The sequence below is a fragment of the Colletotrichum graminicola genome, assembly GCF_000149035.1.
Source record: "Colletotrichum graminicola M1.001 genomic scaffold supercont1.16, whole genome shotgun sequence".
NCBI lineage: Eukaryota > Fungi > Ascomycota > Sordariomycetes > Glomerellales > Glomerellaceae > Colletotrichum > Colletotrichum graminicola.
This window is the reverse complement of record NW_007361020.1, coordinates 239,393-258,241: the sequence shown is the minus strand read 5'-3', so window position 1 is coordinate 258,241 and position 18,849 is coordinate 239,393. Positions and strand designations below refer to the sequence as shown.

General features: G+C 54.1%; 2 protein-coding genes across 2 annotated transcripts; one reads left to right on the top strand and one right to left on the bottom strand.

Moving 5' to 3' along the window:
- Positions 1-994: 994 nt before the first annotated feature.
- Positions 995-4,038, top strand: GLRG_04880 (uncharacterized protein; the record flags this gene model as incomplete). The annotated part of the gene is made up of 9 exons (XM_008095565.1): positions 995-1,162; positions 1,216-1,534; positions 1,585-1,767; positions 1,820-1,977; positions 2,025-2,397; positions 2,515-3,037; positions 3,085-3,204; positions 3,249-3,451; positions 3,506-4,038. 9 exons carry the CDS (start codon positions 995-997, stop codon positions 4,036-4,038), a joined length of 2,580 nt encoding a protein of 859 aa, XP_008093756.1.
- Positions 4,039-7,936: 3,898 nt separating this feature from the next.
- Positions 7,937-11,320, bottom strand: GLRG_04879 (phosphatidylinositol-specific phospholipase C; the record flags this gene model as incomplete). Its single annotated transcript, XM_008095564.1, has 1 exon — positions 7,937-11,320. One exon carries the CDS (start codon positions 11,318-11,320, stop codon positions 7,937-7,939), a length of 3,384 nt encoding a protein of 1,127 aa, XP_008093755.1.
- Positions 11,321-18,849: the final 7,529 nt, after the last annotated feature.

Below are 18,849 nucleotides of genomic sequence, written 5' to 3'. Positions count from 1 at the left end.
TCTAATCTGAGCTGGCGAGTTGTCGTGCTGCAAGCTCGCAGCCAGAGTAAAGTGATAGATGCGCCATCATGACGAAGCATACGGCAGGCAGCGAAGCAGTGAGAGGGGACACGTGAACCAATCGGGAAATTTGTGTGGATGGTTGGGGCAGAGCAGTGAGACGGATGAAAGGAAGGCACAGCAGCTTACCGTAAAGAATGGCGGTCTTCCAGCCTGATGATCAGAGGTAAAGAAGACCAATAAGGCTTCTTAAGCCAGCCGACTCGTGATAGGAAAAGAGGTAGCGGCTGACTAACCGCCTGTAAAATGATCCTGGCTCAGAGATGGAGGAGGGGTAGCGACCACAAACACAAACAGTCTGTCTGCTGGTGCTTCTGGCGATTCCTAAGAACTAGACTGAAATCGGGAAATATTTGCGCTGCGTTTGTGAATTGCCGCAACTGTTGAGTCGTCGCGGGGCACAAGAACAAGATAGGTGTCGCCGGACTAGACGATGATCGCATTGGTCCATCTGCCCCTCCATCATCCAGGGCAAGGGACTGGTGGGGTTTGTCCTTATTTTCTGCTCCTCGCAAAGCCATCGGTGGAACAACGACCACCGATTGGTCAGCTGCCGCGCTCGGGATGGTGAAGCGCTAGCCGCCCGGGATAAGCTCGGTCGGAAAGGGAAGATACGTACTGCCAACAGCATCGACTGTGACGTGGGTTGTGCTTTGTGACAGCTATGCAATCGGTGTCATAATTGCCTGCAGTTTGTCAACCGGTTTAATGTGGCAATACCACGACGAGGCAAGCTCCTCCATAGCTGTCGCTCACCACAAACACTGTGAAAATCTGAGAGAATTACAATACCCTACGTCAGTCAGCCACGCGAAGTGGTAGCAAGTGCCACCCAGCCGTCGCATCCCGATCCCGACCACGATTCCACCGGCCACAATATCGAGAGCTTCGCAAAGCTATACGTAGCTGCAAAACACACGTTGGACACTGAAGAATGGCTGCCGATACAGATCCGCATGGCTCTGCGCGACTTGGAAAGGCCATAATATCATTCGCGCTCGACGGCCACTTCCCCGACGAGCAAGCGTCTTCGCTGTCGCTGTCTTCTTCCGACCTGTCACCTGCGATCGAGGCATTGGAGAGGGTGAAGGGGGATTTGGAGGTATGCGAGATTTTATCATGGGTCACAACCTCTTGGCATTGACGCATACATAGTCCGAAGTCCACAAGATCAACGAGGAAACCAAAGGGGACGTTAGCTCCTGGGTAAATAACGCGAAGACGCTGCAAGAAGACATCCTGCGATCCAAAAGGCTGGCCGACGATATTATCCGACAATCAGAGGCACCGCTAGTTTCGGGAAAAGCCATACAGGATGCCGAAGAACATGCTCGGTTTCTCGAGAAGGAGGTGATGTATACGCAACAGCTCCACGAGGTGCTGCGAGGCATACATCATGTGAATGAACTTCTGGGCGAGGTTGAGCAGGCAATGAAAGAGCGGCGGATCATTGACTTACTTCGGTGGTTGGAGAGTATGACCCATCTATGCCTATACATATGACGGAGGAGCTAACATTCACAGAATCGTGGGCAGAGCTTGACACAGTTCCCATCAACAAGAAGGCTTGTCGAGTCATGAGGCTGCTTGATATGCGAGCATTTGAGCTCAAGTCACGCGTTCACGATGTTTTTGACCACGTATGGGCGTCACTCGTTCACACAGATCTAGAAGTTGGGTCTCTTGCTATCTACAACAGACTAGACGGTACTCCCCATATCCCTTTCTATCAGATTTTCGGGCGACTGATAGGCCGTAGGCGAGCAAATGACCCTTTCAGAAGCAATCATTGGCCTCCAAGCCTATAAAGAGGTCGAAGATCGAATGTCGCGACTTTGGCATGATGTCGACAAGGCTATTGTGTCTCCGAGAATGGATGCCAAAGCTTCATCACTGCCTTCCATCCGTGCTGATGAGGTAAGTCTCAAGCATCATATAATATTATCGCCACTAACATAAGACAGAATGTTGTCGAGCTGCATGGAGAGGCCGGAAGGTCAATTGATGAGCTCTTGACAGACCTCCACAAACTGGTCGGTTTCCTGGCCAAGAGATTGACGCCTGAGCTCCTAATGTTCTTCAGCCCCATCATGATGAGTGACATGGTACCAAGGCTCATTCACGTGTGGTTGGACGCAGCAGTGCCATCAACGTTGAAAGACCTCAATCAGTTTCAGGCTGCCATTCAATCTGCTCAGGGCTTCTGCGAAGTTCTTGAGGCCAATGGCTTCACAGGGTTTACGGAACTCAAGGAATGGGTCGGCAGTGCTCCGTCAATATGGCTTGCCAAGTGCAAAGAGACGGCGCTCGACTCTGTAAGAGTCAAGATGTCAAACGGTTGGTTCCCTTTTCTTTATTATATGTTTCGTGTGAGGGGAGGGGTGTGGATTTTCTTGACTTTTCTTTTACATTATCTCAATGCCAAATATCTCAAAGCCAGGCTAATTCCTCTAGGCCTTGGTGCGCCAAAACAAGTGGAGAAGGTCGAAAAGCAGATGGTGTCACGTTCCGAAGGCAAGGAGTTGACTGCCAACGGCGTAGCTGGTACTGCAACAGATGACGACTGGGGTGCTGCATGGGGGGTCGACGATGATGTAGAGCAGCCGGCCGAGGCAACAGACAACGCCCAAACCACTCAGGAGGAGGACGATGGTGCTGACGCCTGGGGTTGGGACGATGAAGATCAGGCCACGGGAGATAAAGAAGAATCCACAAAGCCGGAGCCTCAGTCAGCAGACGACGAGGACGACACCGTTGATGCTTGGGGGTGGGGAGACGAGACGACAGAACCGCAGCTCGAGCCCAAGCCTCAACCGACAAAGACTCTGACTAAGGAGCATAAAACAGCGCCCGCTGAGCCAGATGAGAGCAGAGAGATGGTTCTCAGAGAAATATACCATATATCATCCATGCCAGAGCCAGTGCTAGAGCTCATTCTAGCCATTCTGGAGGATGGCGCGGCCCTGACACAGCCAGAGTATGTCATGGCCCATTACTAAACGAAGCGTAGCTAACGATTAACAGATACGAGAGCAGCCCCGTGGCAGCCGCGGCCCCGGGTCTCTTCAGTTTGCCGACGTTCGCGCTGGCCATGTTCCGAGCAGTATCGCCACACTACTACTCGCTAGACATTGGTGGGAATATGTAAGTGGTCTCCTGAAAATCCATACTCCAACTGACAAAAATAGGTTTCTCTACAACGACGCCATGTATTTGGCTGAAAAGCTGGCCGACTTGGCGTTAACATGGAAGGTCCGCGAGGACCTGACGACCCGCGCTCAGAACATGTTGCGCATAGATAACGACATCAAGAGTCTGCGGAATTTTGCAACACGTGCGTACACTAACGAACTCGGGATACAAAAGACGGTCCTTCGAGACCTTCTAGGCGGTGAGCAATGGTCTGGTCCAAGCTGAAAATTACAGTACTAACGCCGATGCACAGGTGATCAGAGTCTCATGCAACAGGAGGAACTGGACAGCTGCGTGGACTCGGCAGTGGCACGGGTCCGATCTTTGGCTGTGACATGGGAATCGATTCTGGCGCGTTCGGTATGGTGCCAGGCAGTGGGGTCGCTTGTCGATGGCATCTCGTCCAAAATCATCAGTGATGTAATGGATGCGTCGTCCATCGGCCAGGACGATGCGTACAGGATTGCGCAGCTCATTGCAAAGATCACTGAGCTAGACGACCTCTTCCTCCCGTCGCGATTGACGGGCCAGGGTCAACAGCACGAGGCAGACGAGATTCCGACGACGGCGCAGTACGCAACTACATGGCTCAGGCTCAAGTACCTGAGCGAGGTCCTCCAATCCAATCTTAACGAGGTCAGGTACCTTTGGAACGACAGCGAGCTCAGCCTATACTTTTCGGTTGACGAGGTGGTTGATCTCATCGAGGCTAGTTTCGATGCCAACCCGCGAATGAGGGAGACCATCAAGTCGATTCGGGAGAACCCAAGCCCCCTGCACGACTAAGGAGGGCCGATTGATTCAGGAGCACGAGAAAGACAACAGAGGGTGGCTTGAGGGGCAGGGAATCTGGAGTAGAGGAGAAAGAGGCATTTGGCGTTGCTTGCACATTACAAAACCTCGTGGACTGGCTGCATCCGAGTGGTGTCCTTCGATATCGATCAGCCATTGTTACCCCTTCTGGTCTAAGCTCACACCTGCCCCTGAGATGGAGCACACACCCCTCCCCTGTTCGCTTCTACGTCTTCTCCACAAGCACACCCACCTTCCACCTGTTTCTCTCCACATTCTCCAACGCCACACGCTGAGCCCTGTCAATCTCGGCACCTTCTACCCCAAATCTCCACCTTACCCCAACTCGTTGAGGAGCTGTTCTTCTGCCTCGGTACGCAGTGGGCGGTGGTTTTTTTATTCGTCCTCTTTATGTATGATTCCCTCTTTTGAGGTGTTGAAGTAACAGTGACTGCATCAGTCAGCCGATCTCACACAAAAACAAAACATAACCTTCATACCCCCTTTTCCTTTTCATATTCCTCTAAGGATGCAGTACTTGAAGTATTTCACCGGCGTGTAAGTAAAGGAATACCTACCACCTGGGGCCTCTTGTGTCATCAATCAAGCGCAGCCATCTGCCTAGCCCCAAACTCTACGAACAAGTTTTCCCCCTCCCACACTAGACTTTCCCTCCCATCCGACGGGAAGAAGCCGAGAAAACCCCCGACGTGGCACATGGCGGAAAGTTCTTTGCATCCTTGACCATTTCACTTTTGCCCGGCGAGCTACATTACGTGACAAGGCGCTACTTCCGTCAACGAAATGTTACAACAGTCCGAACCGTACCGCACGCCTCGCTGATCTTCGCTGCCCGTCAACATCCCTATCCTGTCAAGCGCCCAACTCAGATTATCTTTGGGTAGCTCGTCGTGTGTGTGAGTGTGTGTGTGAGTGTGTGTGTGTGAGTGTGTGAGTGTGTGTGTGTGAGTGTGTGAGTGTGTGTGTGTGTGAGAGAGAGAGAGAGTATCCGAATGAACGAGTGGCTCCAGGACCTTTCTCTCCGACAATTCATCGAATCACCTGGCCGTAGAGATACCCCACGATACTTCCACCTGCCTTGAAGCTCTGTCTTGGTCATGTTCAATCCCTTTCTCCGCACTCGAAGCACGTCCACATCACATCCTCCGCCCCCGCCCCGCGTCCATCTTCCCAATCCGTTCGTGTAATCATTTCATCCAGTCATGCCAAGCAGTGCCATGTGCGTTTGACTGCCCCTTGCTGCTCGTGTCCTCCCCAGGCATGTGCAACTCGGGCGTGAGTCTTCTTCTCCCCGGAACCTCCTCCAGGTGGCATGGCACCAGCCGAAGGTACCTATCTTGGCGGGGTAGAAAAGTTGAAGCATCTTTTGAGGGGGGGAAGTTGTCGTTCCATTGACCAATCGCCATGCGTGCACCCTCTTGGCAAAGAACACCGGTCTAGCTCGCTTTCTCAGTCTCTGTCCGCGGCTGATTCATGTCATCCCTCGGGATTCCGAGAAAGCGTAGGTGTACGTTCGCCAACAGTCCAAACATTCGCCTTCGCCCCCTTTTTCGTCGTCCTGCAGCTTGGTAGAATGGATGGGGAATTAGAATGCCCATGGCGCCGTATGGGTGACATGCCCGCCGTCTCCTGCCATGTGGAAACCCAGACCAACATCATCACACGCCCGTCCCCCGGGCTGGGCCGCTCCAGCGCGGAAATTGCCAATGTTGCACCATTTCTACGCGATTTCCACCTCATTCCATGCCCAGAAGTCACCGCGTTCCGACCCCACAGACCAAGGTATGTCGGCGTCCACGGTGCCCATAGGGAAATGGGGACGTTTGTCTGACACCCTGTACCGCAAAGCATGAAAAGCCTGCACCACTATCGAACAACTGACTGACTCTCTCCGACGAAGGGGGTAGGAGGGAAGCTTGAGCACGGAGCACGGAGCACACACCTACCAACCCACCCACACGTCCACCACCATTCCGGCTCGGCCGTGACCGTCCACCCACCGGACTTGGCCTACGTGGTTTCTTGTCCAAATTTTTTCATCTACCGGTATATCATTGCAACGACATCACATGAACAGCACCTCAAACTTTAATCTCCCCTAACGCACACACTCACACACTCACACACAGTCTACAATGAGAAACTAATGTAAACTGTCTCATCTCGAACGAGCTAATTTGTCTGGCCTGTCCATGTCTTTGCATCCGCCCCGAACGCGTATTCGCAAGCGGCCCCTGAAGTACATACCGCCCTTGCCCACACCTCTCTCAATCGGTGCAGTTCGCTTCGCCGCCACCATGGTCTCTCACTCCAGGACTGATCCTCCCCTCACGGAAACTCAAACACACTCACACACGCGCGCGCTCCCCCTCCCCCATTCAGCCAAACCTCGACAATACTTTCCCAATTCCCCTTCTATGCTGAGCCATACCTCCAAGTTCAAAACAATGTTGATTCAGGTCAACACCCCCGGGGAGCGGGGGGCAGAATACAATCCCGAGCACGACCGACTCAGAAAGTAATCACCTTCCTTCCGAACATCCACAAACAAACAAAAGCATTCCATCATGACCCGTGTCGGCCTCGTGACCATGAACAGGCAAACAGGAAGACACAAAACGGCCCGACGGGATCCTCCTCCTCGTCGCTGAAATGGTGGCGCATGCCACACTGTAGTCCAGGCTCGGCGACCTCCCGACGCCGTGAAACAGACTGCCGTCCCACCGCATCTCCTCACATCACCTCACATCAGCGTCTACCTCCCCGATCGATTATAAAGCATACGCACCGTGATTCCCATCATTTCAGAGTTGGAAGGTCATATGTTATGAAACTAATGGTATTTGTTCCGCGCCAGTTGAGTAGCGTAGAACCGCGGGTGGCGTCAAATTTCTCTCTTCATCCCATTCCCAAGTTTCGTGGGAGAAAAGCAACATGGTCCCATAAACTCAAAAATCCCAATTCGCTTCCGTCAAAAGAAAGTAACCAGGGGACACCGGTGCAGGACTCAATCCTCTAGGTTCGTCTGTCTGGCTACACCCTTAAACATTCGAAAACCACCGCCCGGTCCATACATTCCAGACAATTATGCTTCATGTCAATGCTTAATCCTGCTATGCTAACCCCAGCATGCGGACCGTCCAGGACCTCCGTTGTCCTTACTCCTTGTTCGTCCCCCTAACCAACCAAGTCCTGTTCTTACTCAACCCCCCCGTGTGATGCATTCCAGGTCTCGCCATCTCACATAGACGCAAGTGGTTCCCGTTGTGAGTTGTAAAAGTCCAGTTATGAGAAACAAAAAAAAAAAACTTTTTTTCCTATGGTCTTTTCTCGACTCTTGCTTTGATCATGTCGGATTGATCCCAATTCTATAATGTTCCTGTCCATTCCTGACATGTGGTATATGCTGACCGTTCCCTTCCAAAGTCGGCGCCCGGCCTTCCGGCTCTCGGGGTGACTGTATGCCTGTGAATTCGCCCGCCTTCCCAATGATAAGCCCCTAGAGATACAAAAGAAAAGGAGAGAGAGAGAAGAAAAGAAAAAAGTAACCTGGGTGGTATTCCTAAAAGCCACGCGTCCTTCAAGGAAAGCGGGTGAAACGAAAGAAAATAGTCGTAGACTACTCCAGGAAGTTCTCATCCATGCCAATAGTACGCCGCAGTCGAATGCCAAAGGGGGTATTGATAGTTGATAGCACTAGATCCAAGAAATGGCGCGCTGAGAATTCTGTCTTTTGGGTTCGGCCGTGTCGTGTCGCCCTAGGGATGCAGTGCAGGGCCCGGGCATTTGTCGTTAATCTCTGTCGATACTGATACAAAACTTGGGAATAAAATGAAACAAATTTATGCCAAGAAGCGAAGGGTTCCGAAGACTAGCCTTCGTAACCCGATTTGTCCATGCTGGACTTCGGGCTAATATTGTTGGAGCGCGTGCCGAATGTGTTGAAGACGCGCCCGACCCCACGGGGCTTGGCAGCGCTGATTGTGTCCGACTCTTCAGAGTGCTTGATCAAGACGGTCTGAACAGAGTCGATGTTGACACGGCAGAAGAGGGTCGAGAAGAGGTATTGCTCGCCGTTGTGGTCGAAAAGGGGGAGGGTGCGATAGCCGCGCTTGAGGCCGTTGAGCTTGGCGGTATGCGTAGCAACGGGTGGGCGGTCATTATAGCTCTCGCCGTTGTGGGAAAGCTTGACCGACCAGCGAACGAAGATGAGCTCGGGGAACTTGGTGGTCACTTTGAAGGTGAATTTGCCATCGAAAATCGGGTTGAAGCCGTTTTCCGGGATGACGCGGGTCCGGAATTTGAGGGGCGAATCTGTGGAGGGTGCCTCGGTGGGGTCCACGTCCCGCTTATCCCTCTTGTCACTGGAGTGAAAAACCTCGACCTCGACGTAGGGGTCGACCGTCTTGTTGTTGGGCATGCCGTTGGGTCGCATCAGCTGCTGAGCCGAGATGACGTCGATGCTAAAGGTGACCTCCTGGCGTTCCCTGAAACCTGACCATTCCTGGGGCATCACCTTGATCTCGCGGAGTTCGCTGGGCTTGAGAACATACCCCGACCGGTCAGAGCCGCTCTCGTACATGGCTTGGTTGAGTTGCATGCCGAGATCGAACGTCTGCCAGTTAAGAGCGGCCATCTGTACACCCTTGCGCCAGTATGTGACGGGGTTGAAGTTGTTCGAGGTGATCCGAGTGCGGTCGGGGTAGACACGCATGAGGTAACGCATGTTGTGGCGTTCGATGGCCCTCCGCTCCTCCTTGGACTTGCTGTTCCTCGTAAAGCTCGACTCCATGAATGAAAAGATGTGGTTGTAAGCCTTGGCGTCGGGGGCGTCGAACCCGCCAAATTTGACCCCGGCGCAATACACACCCAAGTCTCCCAGAACTTTGACCGTCTTGTTCGACGAGCGTCGGGGGGGAACCCGCTCGCCTGCGCTGTCGTTGTCGCTCGTGCTGCTGCTCAGGGCGTCCTGCACCTCGCCCTCGGTGATGGTGTTGACACGGCTCTTGCTCACGAGTCTGCGTGACGAGAGGCTGGGGCTGAGAATGGGGCTCTGTGGCAGTGACTGAGGGGGTATGATGCTGTTGTCGAGCTGGACGGGCTTTGGATACGGCGAGGTTAGGCTGTTGCCTCGGCGGCGACCGGCCGTCTCCGCTGGCTTGGGCTCCGGGGCGGGCTGGGGGCGCTTGACCTTGATGAGGACCCGTTCCTTGAGCTGCTCAGGGGAGGGGAGCCTGTCGGATGAGTCGAGCGGCTCGGTGACGAGACGGGCGCCAAAAGTCTCCTTGATGATGCGAGCCATCTCGCCCTGCTGCTGGGGGTTGCAGTGAACCTCGAGCGAGATCCAAAGGGGGTACTTGGTCTTGACGAAGGCGTATTTGTTTATCGTCGTCATGGTCTCCTGGAAGCTGATGGAGGTGGTGAGAGTCCGGCCATGGTTGACGGTGGGCTGGCCATCAGGGCCATCCCAGCAATCAACCTCGACACAGCGACAACCACGCGCGAGCGCCGAGATGTAGCCCTCAACGCTAGAGAGACCAGCGACCTGCCGGCCCATTAGATACGTGTTATGGGAGCTGGAAACAAAGTACTCGTTCAACGGCCGGTCGAGGGTATACTCCTTGGGCTCCTTATGCACGGGCAGGTTGTAAGTCGAGGTCAGGAACGCCGCAAAAGCCGCGTCGCCCATCTTCGGACCGTCGAACTGAGCCGCGTCCACATCTCTGGATTTGAACTTGCGGGCGAACTTGGTGTAGAGGGCCTCCCAAGCGGCCAAATCGGCATCGACGTTCTCCCCTTGGACATCGCGCAAGAAGTCCAGAAACTCCTTGATGGTGAGGCCCGTCTCTGGGTTCGCTGCAATCCGGTGGTAGATCTGGCGGATGTCGTCACGCCGTTTCATGTAACCGACAAACGTCTGGAACTCGTAGAAGTTCAGACGACCCGTGTTGGTGACATCGGCCGCATGGAATTTGGCGCGCAACTGACTGGGAGACGCATGGATGTGGAGATTCCGGCAGACACGTTGTACACCTTCAAAGTCAATGTCACCGTCGTCGAGAGAGAGCGGCTTCTCACCACCCTGCTTGGTCATCTCATTAAGCCAGTAGTCGCGGATTGCCCTGTCGTTAAACGCCATCAAGGACGCCATCAGGTCTTGTCGGTGTTTGGAAATGGCCTCGAGCGTTGTGACCCAGTTGTAGAAAGTGCTGGAGTCGTCGGCCACGAGGTGCATCATCTTGGTCTTGGACTTGTCGGGCACCGAGTACATGATGGAAAACCACCGAGACTCTTCGGTCTCGGGTACGCCGTAGTCGATGCGGTACTGTCGGATGTCGGAGCCCGTCCTGATCTCCTTGATGTCATCGATGTATAGACACTTGTGGGGCCTGCTCTTGTCCCACGAGATCTTGGCAGCGTCCGGTTCAAGAACCAGAATGAAGCGCTTTTTCCCGTTCTTCTTCGAGACCTTCCTGATCCAGGTGCCCTTGAGCAGCTGAAAGGGTATGACGGGACCGGCGGTTGTGTTGGAAGGGGAGGTGGAGCCGGCGACGGAAGCCGTCGTGCTATTCGAGGATGATTCTCGGAGAGCCCCGTCAAGACCGCCAATCAACGACCGGAGATCATCGGTCTCATCAACGAATTCGTCGTCCGAGTCGCTATAGGCGGCAAAGTCGGGCGGGGCCGTGGTGTTGCTGTCACTCCTCCTGCGAAGAATACCGGGGCCCACGCTGCCATCACGACTATTGGGGGCAGCGGAGGATGTCCTGCGGCGGTTCTTCCAGGCCTTTGTCTTATTAGACAAACGCCTCATGAGGTTGCCGCTTTTGCTCACGGCCTCTGACATGGCGCTGGGACTGCCCACAAGGGTCTGACCTAGCGAGTTGTTGCTCGTTTTCCGTGAGATGACTGGCTCTGGCAGCTGGAAGGAGCCTGTCGGGAACTGTTCGTCGATGAGCCCACGTCCCCGGTGCTCGGGAGACGCCTGGACCGAGCTGTTTGTCGTCATTATGACGGCCTCGGGAGACATGATGGGGGAGCCCTGTTGTGAGCTCGAGGCTACCGAGGAGGCGCTGATGGCCGAAGCTGGTATGGTAGGCTGTTGTTGTTGGTGTTGTGAGTTGGAGGGAAGGTTGGTCTGGACATGGCTCGGGCGTATGCGCCTGATATGAGCCGTCTGGGGGGTCATGGTAGGAGTGAAAAGGGGCGAGGGTGATTGTATGTTTTGAGTCGAAGTAGGGGACATGATAGTCATGAGGGCAGCCTTCACTACAGGCGAGTTGGAGAGGTCCCAGGCAAAATCCAAGGTGGATGATCTGGCAGTTTATAGAGAAAGCGTAGCTGTTGGAGACGGCATCCTTGGAGAGGTGGTCGTGTGGAACGGCCCGTAGAGGGATAGACAATGCGGGGAATGCGTGGGAGAGGTCGATCCTGAGATACCGAGGTGGGTGTTCCACACACGCACGGCGCTATCTGGCAGGCAAGGGTTCCTCCAAAAGGGCAACAGCAGGCGTGGGGAGACTGATGATCTCTTGCTGCGTGTGTTGCTGCGCGGCGCGATGCGATGCGGCGTACCAAAGAACCTGATAAACCACGCAGGTGGCTCGTAGCGGGTACACTGCAGGCGTGGCAGCGCAGGGCGGACGGCGAGTGTCGAATTGGGCCAATCGAGGGCGCAGGCGTCCGTGGTTTTGTCTTTCGAGTTCCTGCCTCTGGCCTTTGGGGGTTGAATTTGGCGGGCCCAGGCAGCTGTTGTGATGGCTTGCGGCGTGAGGGCGAGAGTGATGTGGCAGGTGGTATGCAGGTCGCTGATTCGGGTTTATTTCCAAGTTGGGGGAAACGGAATGAACAGCATTAACAGACCGGAACGCAATGCTCCCGCAGCAGATGCTCGTTTGTTCTTCTGTGTCCTTGGCTTCCTTGCCGGCTGGTTCAAGTACCAGTTCCAGGTCGCGCAGGCTCGTGCTCGGCAGAGAATCGAACGTGGATCGGGTGGGAGGTGGTTCGGCGCAACGAGACCTTGGAGATGCTCGGAAGGGTGCGCACGGCGCAAGACGCAAAGTAGCAGTCAGATGACTCAATGAGCAAGTCTCTTGGATCTGGACCCGAGAATGTTGAACGGAATGTGAAGATTGACTTCGTAGTATTGTTTCCGAGCGTGTGTGTAAAAGGGAAAGAGGTTGTGGTCAGCTGTTATGTAGTTGAAGAGACAAAAGGCCAGTCGCCGGTGATGGTGTCGGTGGTGGTGGTGGTGGTGGTGGTGGTGGTACTCGTTGTAGGTGGGCAAATACGGTGCGTGTGAGACTGGCTGCTAGCAGACGGATGGAAGGTACGTGGTGGCAGTCAAGTCTTATGTGGGCGGGAGTGGCAGCTGGGGCCCGGGAAATTATGAGTAGACGGGGCGGGAAGGAGGCATAGCCAAGAGCTTTATTTTGGAGTAAGGGCAAAGACCAGCACAAAAAAATGTCAGGGTCAGGAGAGAGAGGGTGGAAACGAAGGGAAACGAGCAAGAGTACGGGTCCCAAAGAGGTGTGCTGGGTGTAGCCGTAAGGTGTAAGGCAGAGCAGAGGATCAGGGGGGCGTACGCGGTAGAATGACGGCCAGGGCTGATCAGAGAGCGAGGGTGGGTGGTGGGTAGAGACAGTCTTGGGAGAGGAGTGAGTTGGGTTGGTGTGTTTGCAGGGAAGGTGTGGAGGTAAAACGGGAGCGAGCCAAGATGGGCGCCCCAGATGGATGGGTAAGAAGGAGCGAGGTAGGTAGGTAGCGTACCTAGTACAGAAACCACACATGGCGTGGGAAGGTACCATTCAGTCGCGCCAGGTACACTACGGTGAGGTACGGGGGTACAAAGCGCACACCAAGGGGGGGGGGGGGGGGGAGAAAAAGGGGAACGGAAAGGAACAGAGAGGGCATGTGTGCGCGCCAAACTCTGGGTGGGCAAGGGCAAGATACTGGGGGGTTTACGGATACACCAGGATGGGGTTGTAAGCCTAAAGGTTCGCGGGTAATGAGGGTGGACCGGACGAGGAATGCGAAAGGAAGATACGCGCACCCACGGGCCACAGGGGACATTCTGACGAGATACCCCGCCAGGTACCCTACCTACACTACACCACTCCGTACTTGTACACTTCAAAGACACTGATACCTTTCCCAGCTTACAGTACCTAGCTACAGGTCGCAAGGGGAGAAGCTGCCACGGCAGAAAAGCAGCAGGAGCGCCGAGGGGAGCCGCTAAGGAGACATGAGAATAAAAAGCGGACACCAAGGACGAAGGCAAAATTGGGCAGAGGAATTAGGAGGGTGACAGGACGTGCGCTAGGAGAGGGCGCTAAGCTCTCCAGAGCAAGATACAAAAGTAAGTAGGTAGGTACGTGTTGTGTACGTAGCTCACAAGGCTTGTCCCATGTCGGTCCGCCGTCGCTAGCTAGCAGTCAGTCAGGTCCCCTCACCTCACTCACCTTGACCTCTTGATTTGTCGGTCTTCCGTATCTGTCCGTGTCGCTCTGGTGTTTCCTCCGTTTTCCATTCATTCATTCCAAACGAACGGATCCACGAAGCGGAGACGCTGGGCTGATACGGCTATTACTGGGCTGAAAACGGGGAGGGGCAATTGAAGTTACAGTCACACGCAGTCCTCTCTCTCTCTCTCTCTCTCTCCCTACAATGTACGTACCATTTCTAAGACCGTTATAGCGTGCAGGGTTGAGATGGAGACGCTGGGCTACGACGGCAACTGCGACTGCAACTTTGAATGGGACGTCAAAATGCAAAATGCCTTTAAGAAGCGCATGTATGAGCATGGAGCCTGGGCTTGCTGGGCGGCCCTGGCCCTGGGACGACCTGGGGGAGAGAAGAACCGACAGGGGGAGCAGGGAAGGAAACGGCACGAATTTTGCACACAAGGGTTGCACCTGCGCCGCGCGCTGCAGGGCGGACAGACGAGAAAGGTCGACACCGGTGATGCTGATGCGCAGAAGTCAGAAGACGGGGAACTGGGCAGAAACAAGCTGGGGGGGGGGGAGGAAGAGATGGAATGTGGAAGGAGGGTGTGTCGTCATTGGAGCAGAGAGAGGTGTGTCGTTAGAATAGTTGACGAAAGGACAAGGGGTTCCAGAAGACTGAGTGGGAGGGTACGTACTGAATTACAGTGCTACGCAAGGTAGGTGGTGGACTGTACGAGTGGGAAGGAGCTTGGTCCTTGGGCTCGAGGGGGTAAAAGAGCAGAAAAAGAGGCAAGGTGGAAAAGAAGGAAATAAAAATAAAACAATAACAACACGACAGAAAATAAAACAAACCCCTTTAAAGACTTCAAGGCTCACGACAGGGAATGTATTCGTTCTTCTGGCTTTGGTACTTGAGTAAAATACCTACCTAGGTTGGGTAGTTTACCTGCTTGTACGATGAGTACGTACCCTGTTGCACCGCTCGTGGTGGGCAAACAGGCTCCTGGAGGAAGGAACTCTCCCAAGGGAGGCCTGAAGTCGAAGTCAAAAAGAACAATTCTATTCCTAGGAACGCCCCCCCCCCAAAAAAAAAATGTCGGCCGAGAGAGATGGACGACAGAGGGACGCGCTCCAGGTACTACCGTGCCAGCCAGGTACAACGCCATGTGCCTTCTCGCTCATGGAACAGACAGTGGTCCCGCTGGCATGGAAAAGGAGAGAGGGTGGGTGTGAGATGACTCCGTCCGTTTGTGCGGCTTTTGCTGGAAGGGCACTCACTCAACAGAGTTGGAGAGAGAGACGTGGCCGACAAGCAACACAACAATTGCGAGTGGCTCTCTTGTGGTACACCACGTACTGTCGCCGCGCACCTCGCCATGTTTCCACCTTATTTGCCTCCTTCTCAGGGGATGAGCTACCTACGTACGTATTGTTGCCGCTTCTGCTGCCTCGCGACCGGTTTCTGCTCATACCACTTCCGTAGGACAAATGGTTAGTATTACAGGATGGCAAAGGGTAGTCAGTACGTACTTGCATACACGAAGGCAAGAATAGCCTTGGCGTTGCCTTGCCTTGTCGACATCCATACTATCGCACACTATCCGTACACGTACACGGTAAACTAGGCAGGCTACTGTCCGCCTTATGTTGCCTTGTCGGCTCCTGCCATCCTCTGGCCTCCCTGTCCTGTCCCGTACAACGCGAGTATGAGGCATATGCCGTTGCGGGACGTCTGTGTACGTGCCGTTGCACGTATTGCAGGTCCAAGCACATGGGAAACGAGCCCTCCAAGGCAGATGATTAACGGCAATAACGAACGGTGAAGGACCTTGCAAGGCGCCTCCCCCTTCCGTATGGGCGTAGTGGGTACGTAGCCTTCCCCGTGCGGTGAGCTCGGTGGCACAGCATACCTCAGCGGTCCTCGTTGAAAGGGAATCTGGTGCCAGCCAAGACGGCGGCCACGTACCTGCGTCGAGACTGGATAAGATAATGGAGGCCATTTGCTGAAATGCGTTACCTTGCGCCGGGAGATGAAGGCCAATGCTCAGACACCTTGACGAGACTGGCTCGAGGGGAGAGACCACAATGCTAGACGAAGGAATATTCAGTAGTGTGTTGTTGGTGCGAGTTCGGCAGATAGGTAGGTACTTGGGTACACTGCCAAATGCGTGTCGTGCGCGCGACCCGGCGGTAACTCGATACCTTGCTTGTTCCTAGCATCCTCGATACCTTTACATCTACCTAGGTAGGTGAGTAGGTAGGTAGTGGGCATGTATGAACGAACTCATTCCACAGGTTCGCCTCTCAATTATGCGATAGGTACTACTACTATGTGTACACAGACGGATAGACGTACAGATGTAACAGGCAGTGATTCAGGCACACATCAAAGGTTAGCTCCCAAGTTGGACTTTTTCTCTACTTTTTTGCTTTTCTTGCCTTTCCTTTTTTTATTTTTGAATTTTTTTCTTTTCTTCTGCTGGGGTCTATAACGAAAGTCGCTGTGAGGCCAGACTGACATGATGATCCCATTTCCCCCACCAAAACAAGTTGCCGAAGTACCGTAATCAGTGTCTTGTTTCCCCCCATATACTCTCCCCCCTCCCCAATTACGTTTACGCCCATTTCCGGGCCCCCTTCTCACAGGCGCAAGAGCGATGGTGTATGGCTTCCGTGCTTTGGCGCTTCGTGCTTTCCCCCCTCCAATCGTTCCCCGCGTGTCTACCTAACTATCTGCATCGTGAGTGCACTGTGTCTGTTTGATGAATGATGACGAGATAGAGGAATACGTACCGCACAAAGCCCGTCAAGGCATTTGTCGTCTCATTCGCCTCGCTTGCCAAACGTGGCCCCTTTCTGTCATCGACGTCATATCCTCGTCCTCCGGTAACTCACACGCCATTGAACCTCGAGCGCTCTTGTGTCTCGGAAATTCTTCTCCTTCGTCGGTGTCCAGCTGACCTTAGCCTTTCCTCAGCTGCGACAAAGTCAAAATACACCACATTGTCCTTTGATTCGCCTGCCCGCGGGAATTCGCTTGTTTCGTCACAGAGGATCGGCGATAAATTACTGCCCATCACTTGACCGTGTACCTGGTATATCCAAGTTGCGTTTCGTCGCTGATGTCGCCGATTGCTGATGGCTATTATTGTCTCTGCCTGCCTGCCTGCCTGCCTGCCTGCTTGCTTGCTTGCCTGCCTACCTATGTGCTGGCTCAGCTTGTTCGCGAATTCACTTGCACGGACGCGGGTAATTATCACTCGCTTCTCTATCTGTACGCATGCTTCCCACGCTGCAAATCATTATCAGCTCGCGCGCGCACGCCCTGTACCACCCGCACTCGGACAGCCTGGTCAGCCGGTTGTTGCATGCGGCCGTGGGGGGCATGAGCGACATGCCCAAGGCATACCTGGCCGGGTCTGAATACGTGCGATACAGCCCAGCGCTGATGCTGTCAGCTAGCGGCCAATGGAATGCATCCAGGTCAGCGATGTCGCCATGCATTGCTAAATCACATCCCATCCCGTCTGGCAACCTGTTCTCGGGTAATTGATTGCACAGCTCAATCCTGGCTGAGTGAGCCACGCAATCGCAAACGCTTTCATCAGTCCTTCTCCACTGTGACGGTAGCGCCGTTGTGCCCTCACCACCGGGTACACGTCCACTCGGGGGACAAAAAAGACCGCCGGTTTCCCCCTACACAACAGCCACCCTCACCACCAGTACTACAGCTCCTGCAATAGGCAATGCAGCTTTTTACATGCTAAAAATATACATTTGTGAGGACTCCTAAGACGAGAAAGTCTATAAAGTGTATGAAAGTATACATCTTACCTACATCGTACTTTCTGGTATCTAAAAGCAATAGGGCCATAAGATAAGGTTCTTCAAAACCAGCGGTCTTTTTTGTCCCCCGAGTGCCGTCTCGTCTCCACCCTCCCTTGTCTGGCCCATTGCGATGCTACCGCCGCCGCCAGCACCGCTCGACAAGGGTTCACCTCGGAAAGCGCCGCATCCAATCCTGAACTCTCACGCAGTGGTGCCCCACGCCCCATCTTCTCGGTGTGCCGGGAATGGCTCCTCTTCCTCTCATTACATCAGCACACATTCGCCTCCGCCCACAAGGTGCATAGTCTACTAAACTAAGATGCTGCTCGGTCAGGGAACCCCAAGGCGTTGACCGGTGGTTGCATACCATATTACTGAGCCTGCCACTAAGCCTGCCACAGAATCCCTCAACGTTGATAATTTCGTGTTGATCGGTGGAGTCTCGTAAGGGTGGCACCTGTTGTCCTTGGAAAGCACGTCTGAACTGGACAAGCCCCCCTGAGGCGGCTCGGCGGCTCTGTCGAACGGGGGGTCTCACCGTCTCGTTAGGGTCTTGATTCACGACGACGACGACGTTCATTGCCCTCTTGGTCGAGAGTGATCAAGGCTGAGCTTGGTTTCCACGCCAGATGGATACTAATCCAATGGCTTAAACGCTCACTCGGACTTGCGGATGATCAGGGCCCTTTCATTTCTCGCGCGGTGTCTGGCATTGTGCCACGGCCTGCAGTAATCGTAATCGGCCATACGCTACTGCCACAGATCCAACAAGCACAGTGGGTCATTTAGAGTTCTGCTGGGTCGTCTCAAGGGTCCGAAAATGCATGTACTGCGTAGTGTACACTCGGCTGATTACTTCATCCTCTTGGTCACGACCTGCTGGCTGCAACCACCCAAGAGACGGGTAAACAAGTCTGAGCGTCAGCCATGGATGTAACGACCTTGCATCAAGCTAGAGAGAGAGAGAGCCGCAGGGGTGTGTTGTTTTTGCTTCATCCCCCATACCAGCTCCCCATTCCTATTGTGAGTCACTGCTGTTTATTATTTCTGAGAGACGAGCAGGATCTCCCGGAGCGCCAACGGCCTGACGGCCGATCCCCTGTGTCTTCATGCTGCAGGGCGGGCAAAAAACAGGGGGTAAAATTAGATGCATCTACTCATCCGCCCCGTTGGGATTCCCTGCCGTACCCTCTCTCCCCATATGGGATCCATAAATGTGTGATCCATCGACACGGATAGCGGTCGCCCGACCGACGTGCGAGCAAGGTGTGCGTGCGTGGGAGTTGTGAGGGAAAGGGGGGAGAGAGAGAAAGGAAGACGCAGGCTAGTAACCACACGCATGCGTGCAGGAAAAGGACGCTAGGGCTCTCCAAGGCCACCATAGTACCACACTGCCCTCCTCGCTAAGCAACGACATGCCTATACGTGACGTGGACGCCGTAAGAGGTAAACACAACGGCTGGCTGACGTGAAGCTGAAAACAGAAAACAAATACAAAACAAGATGAAAA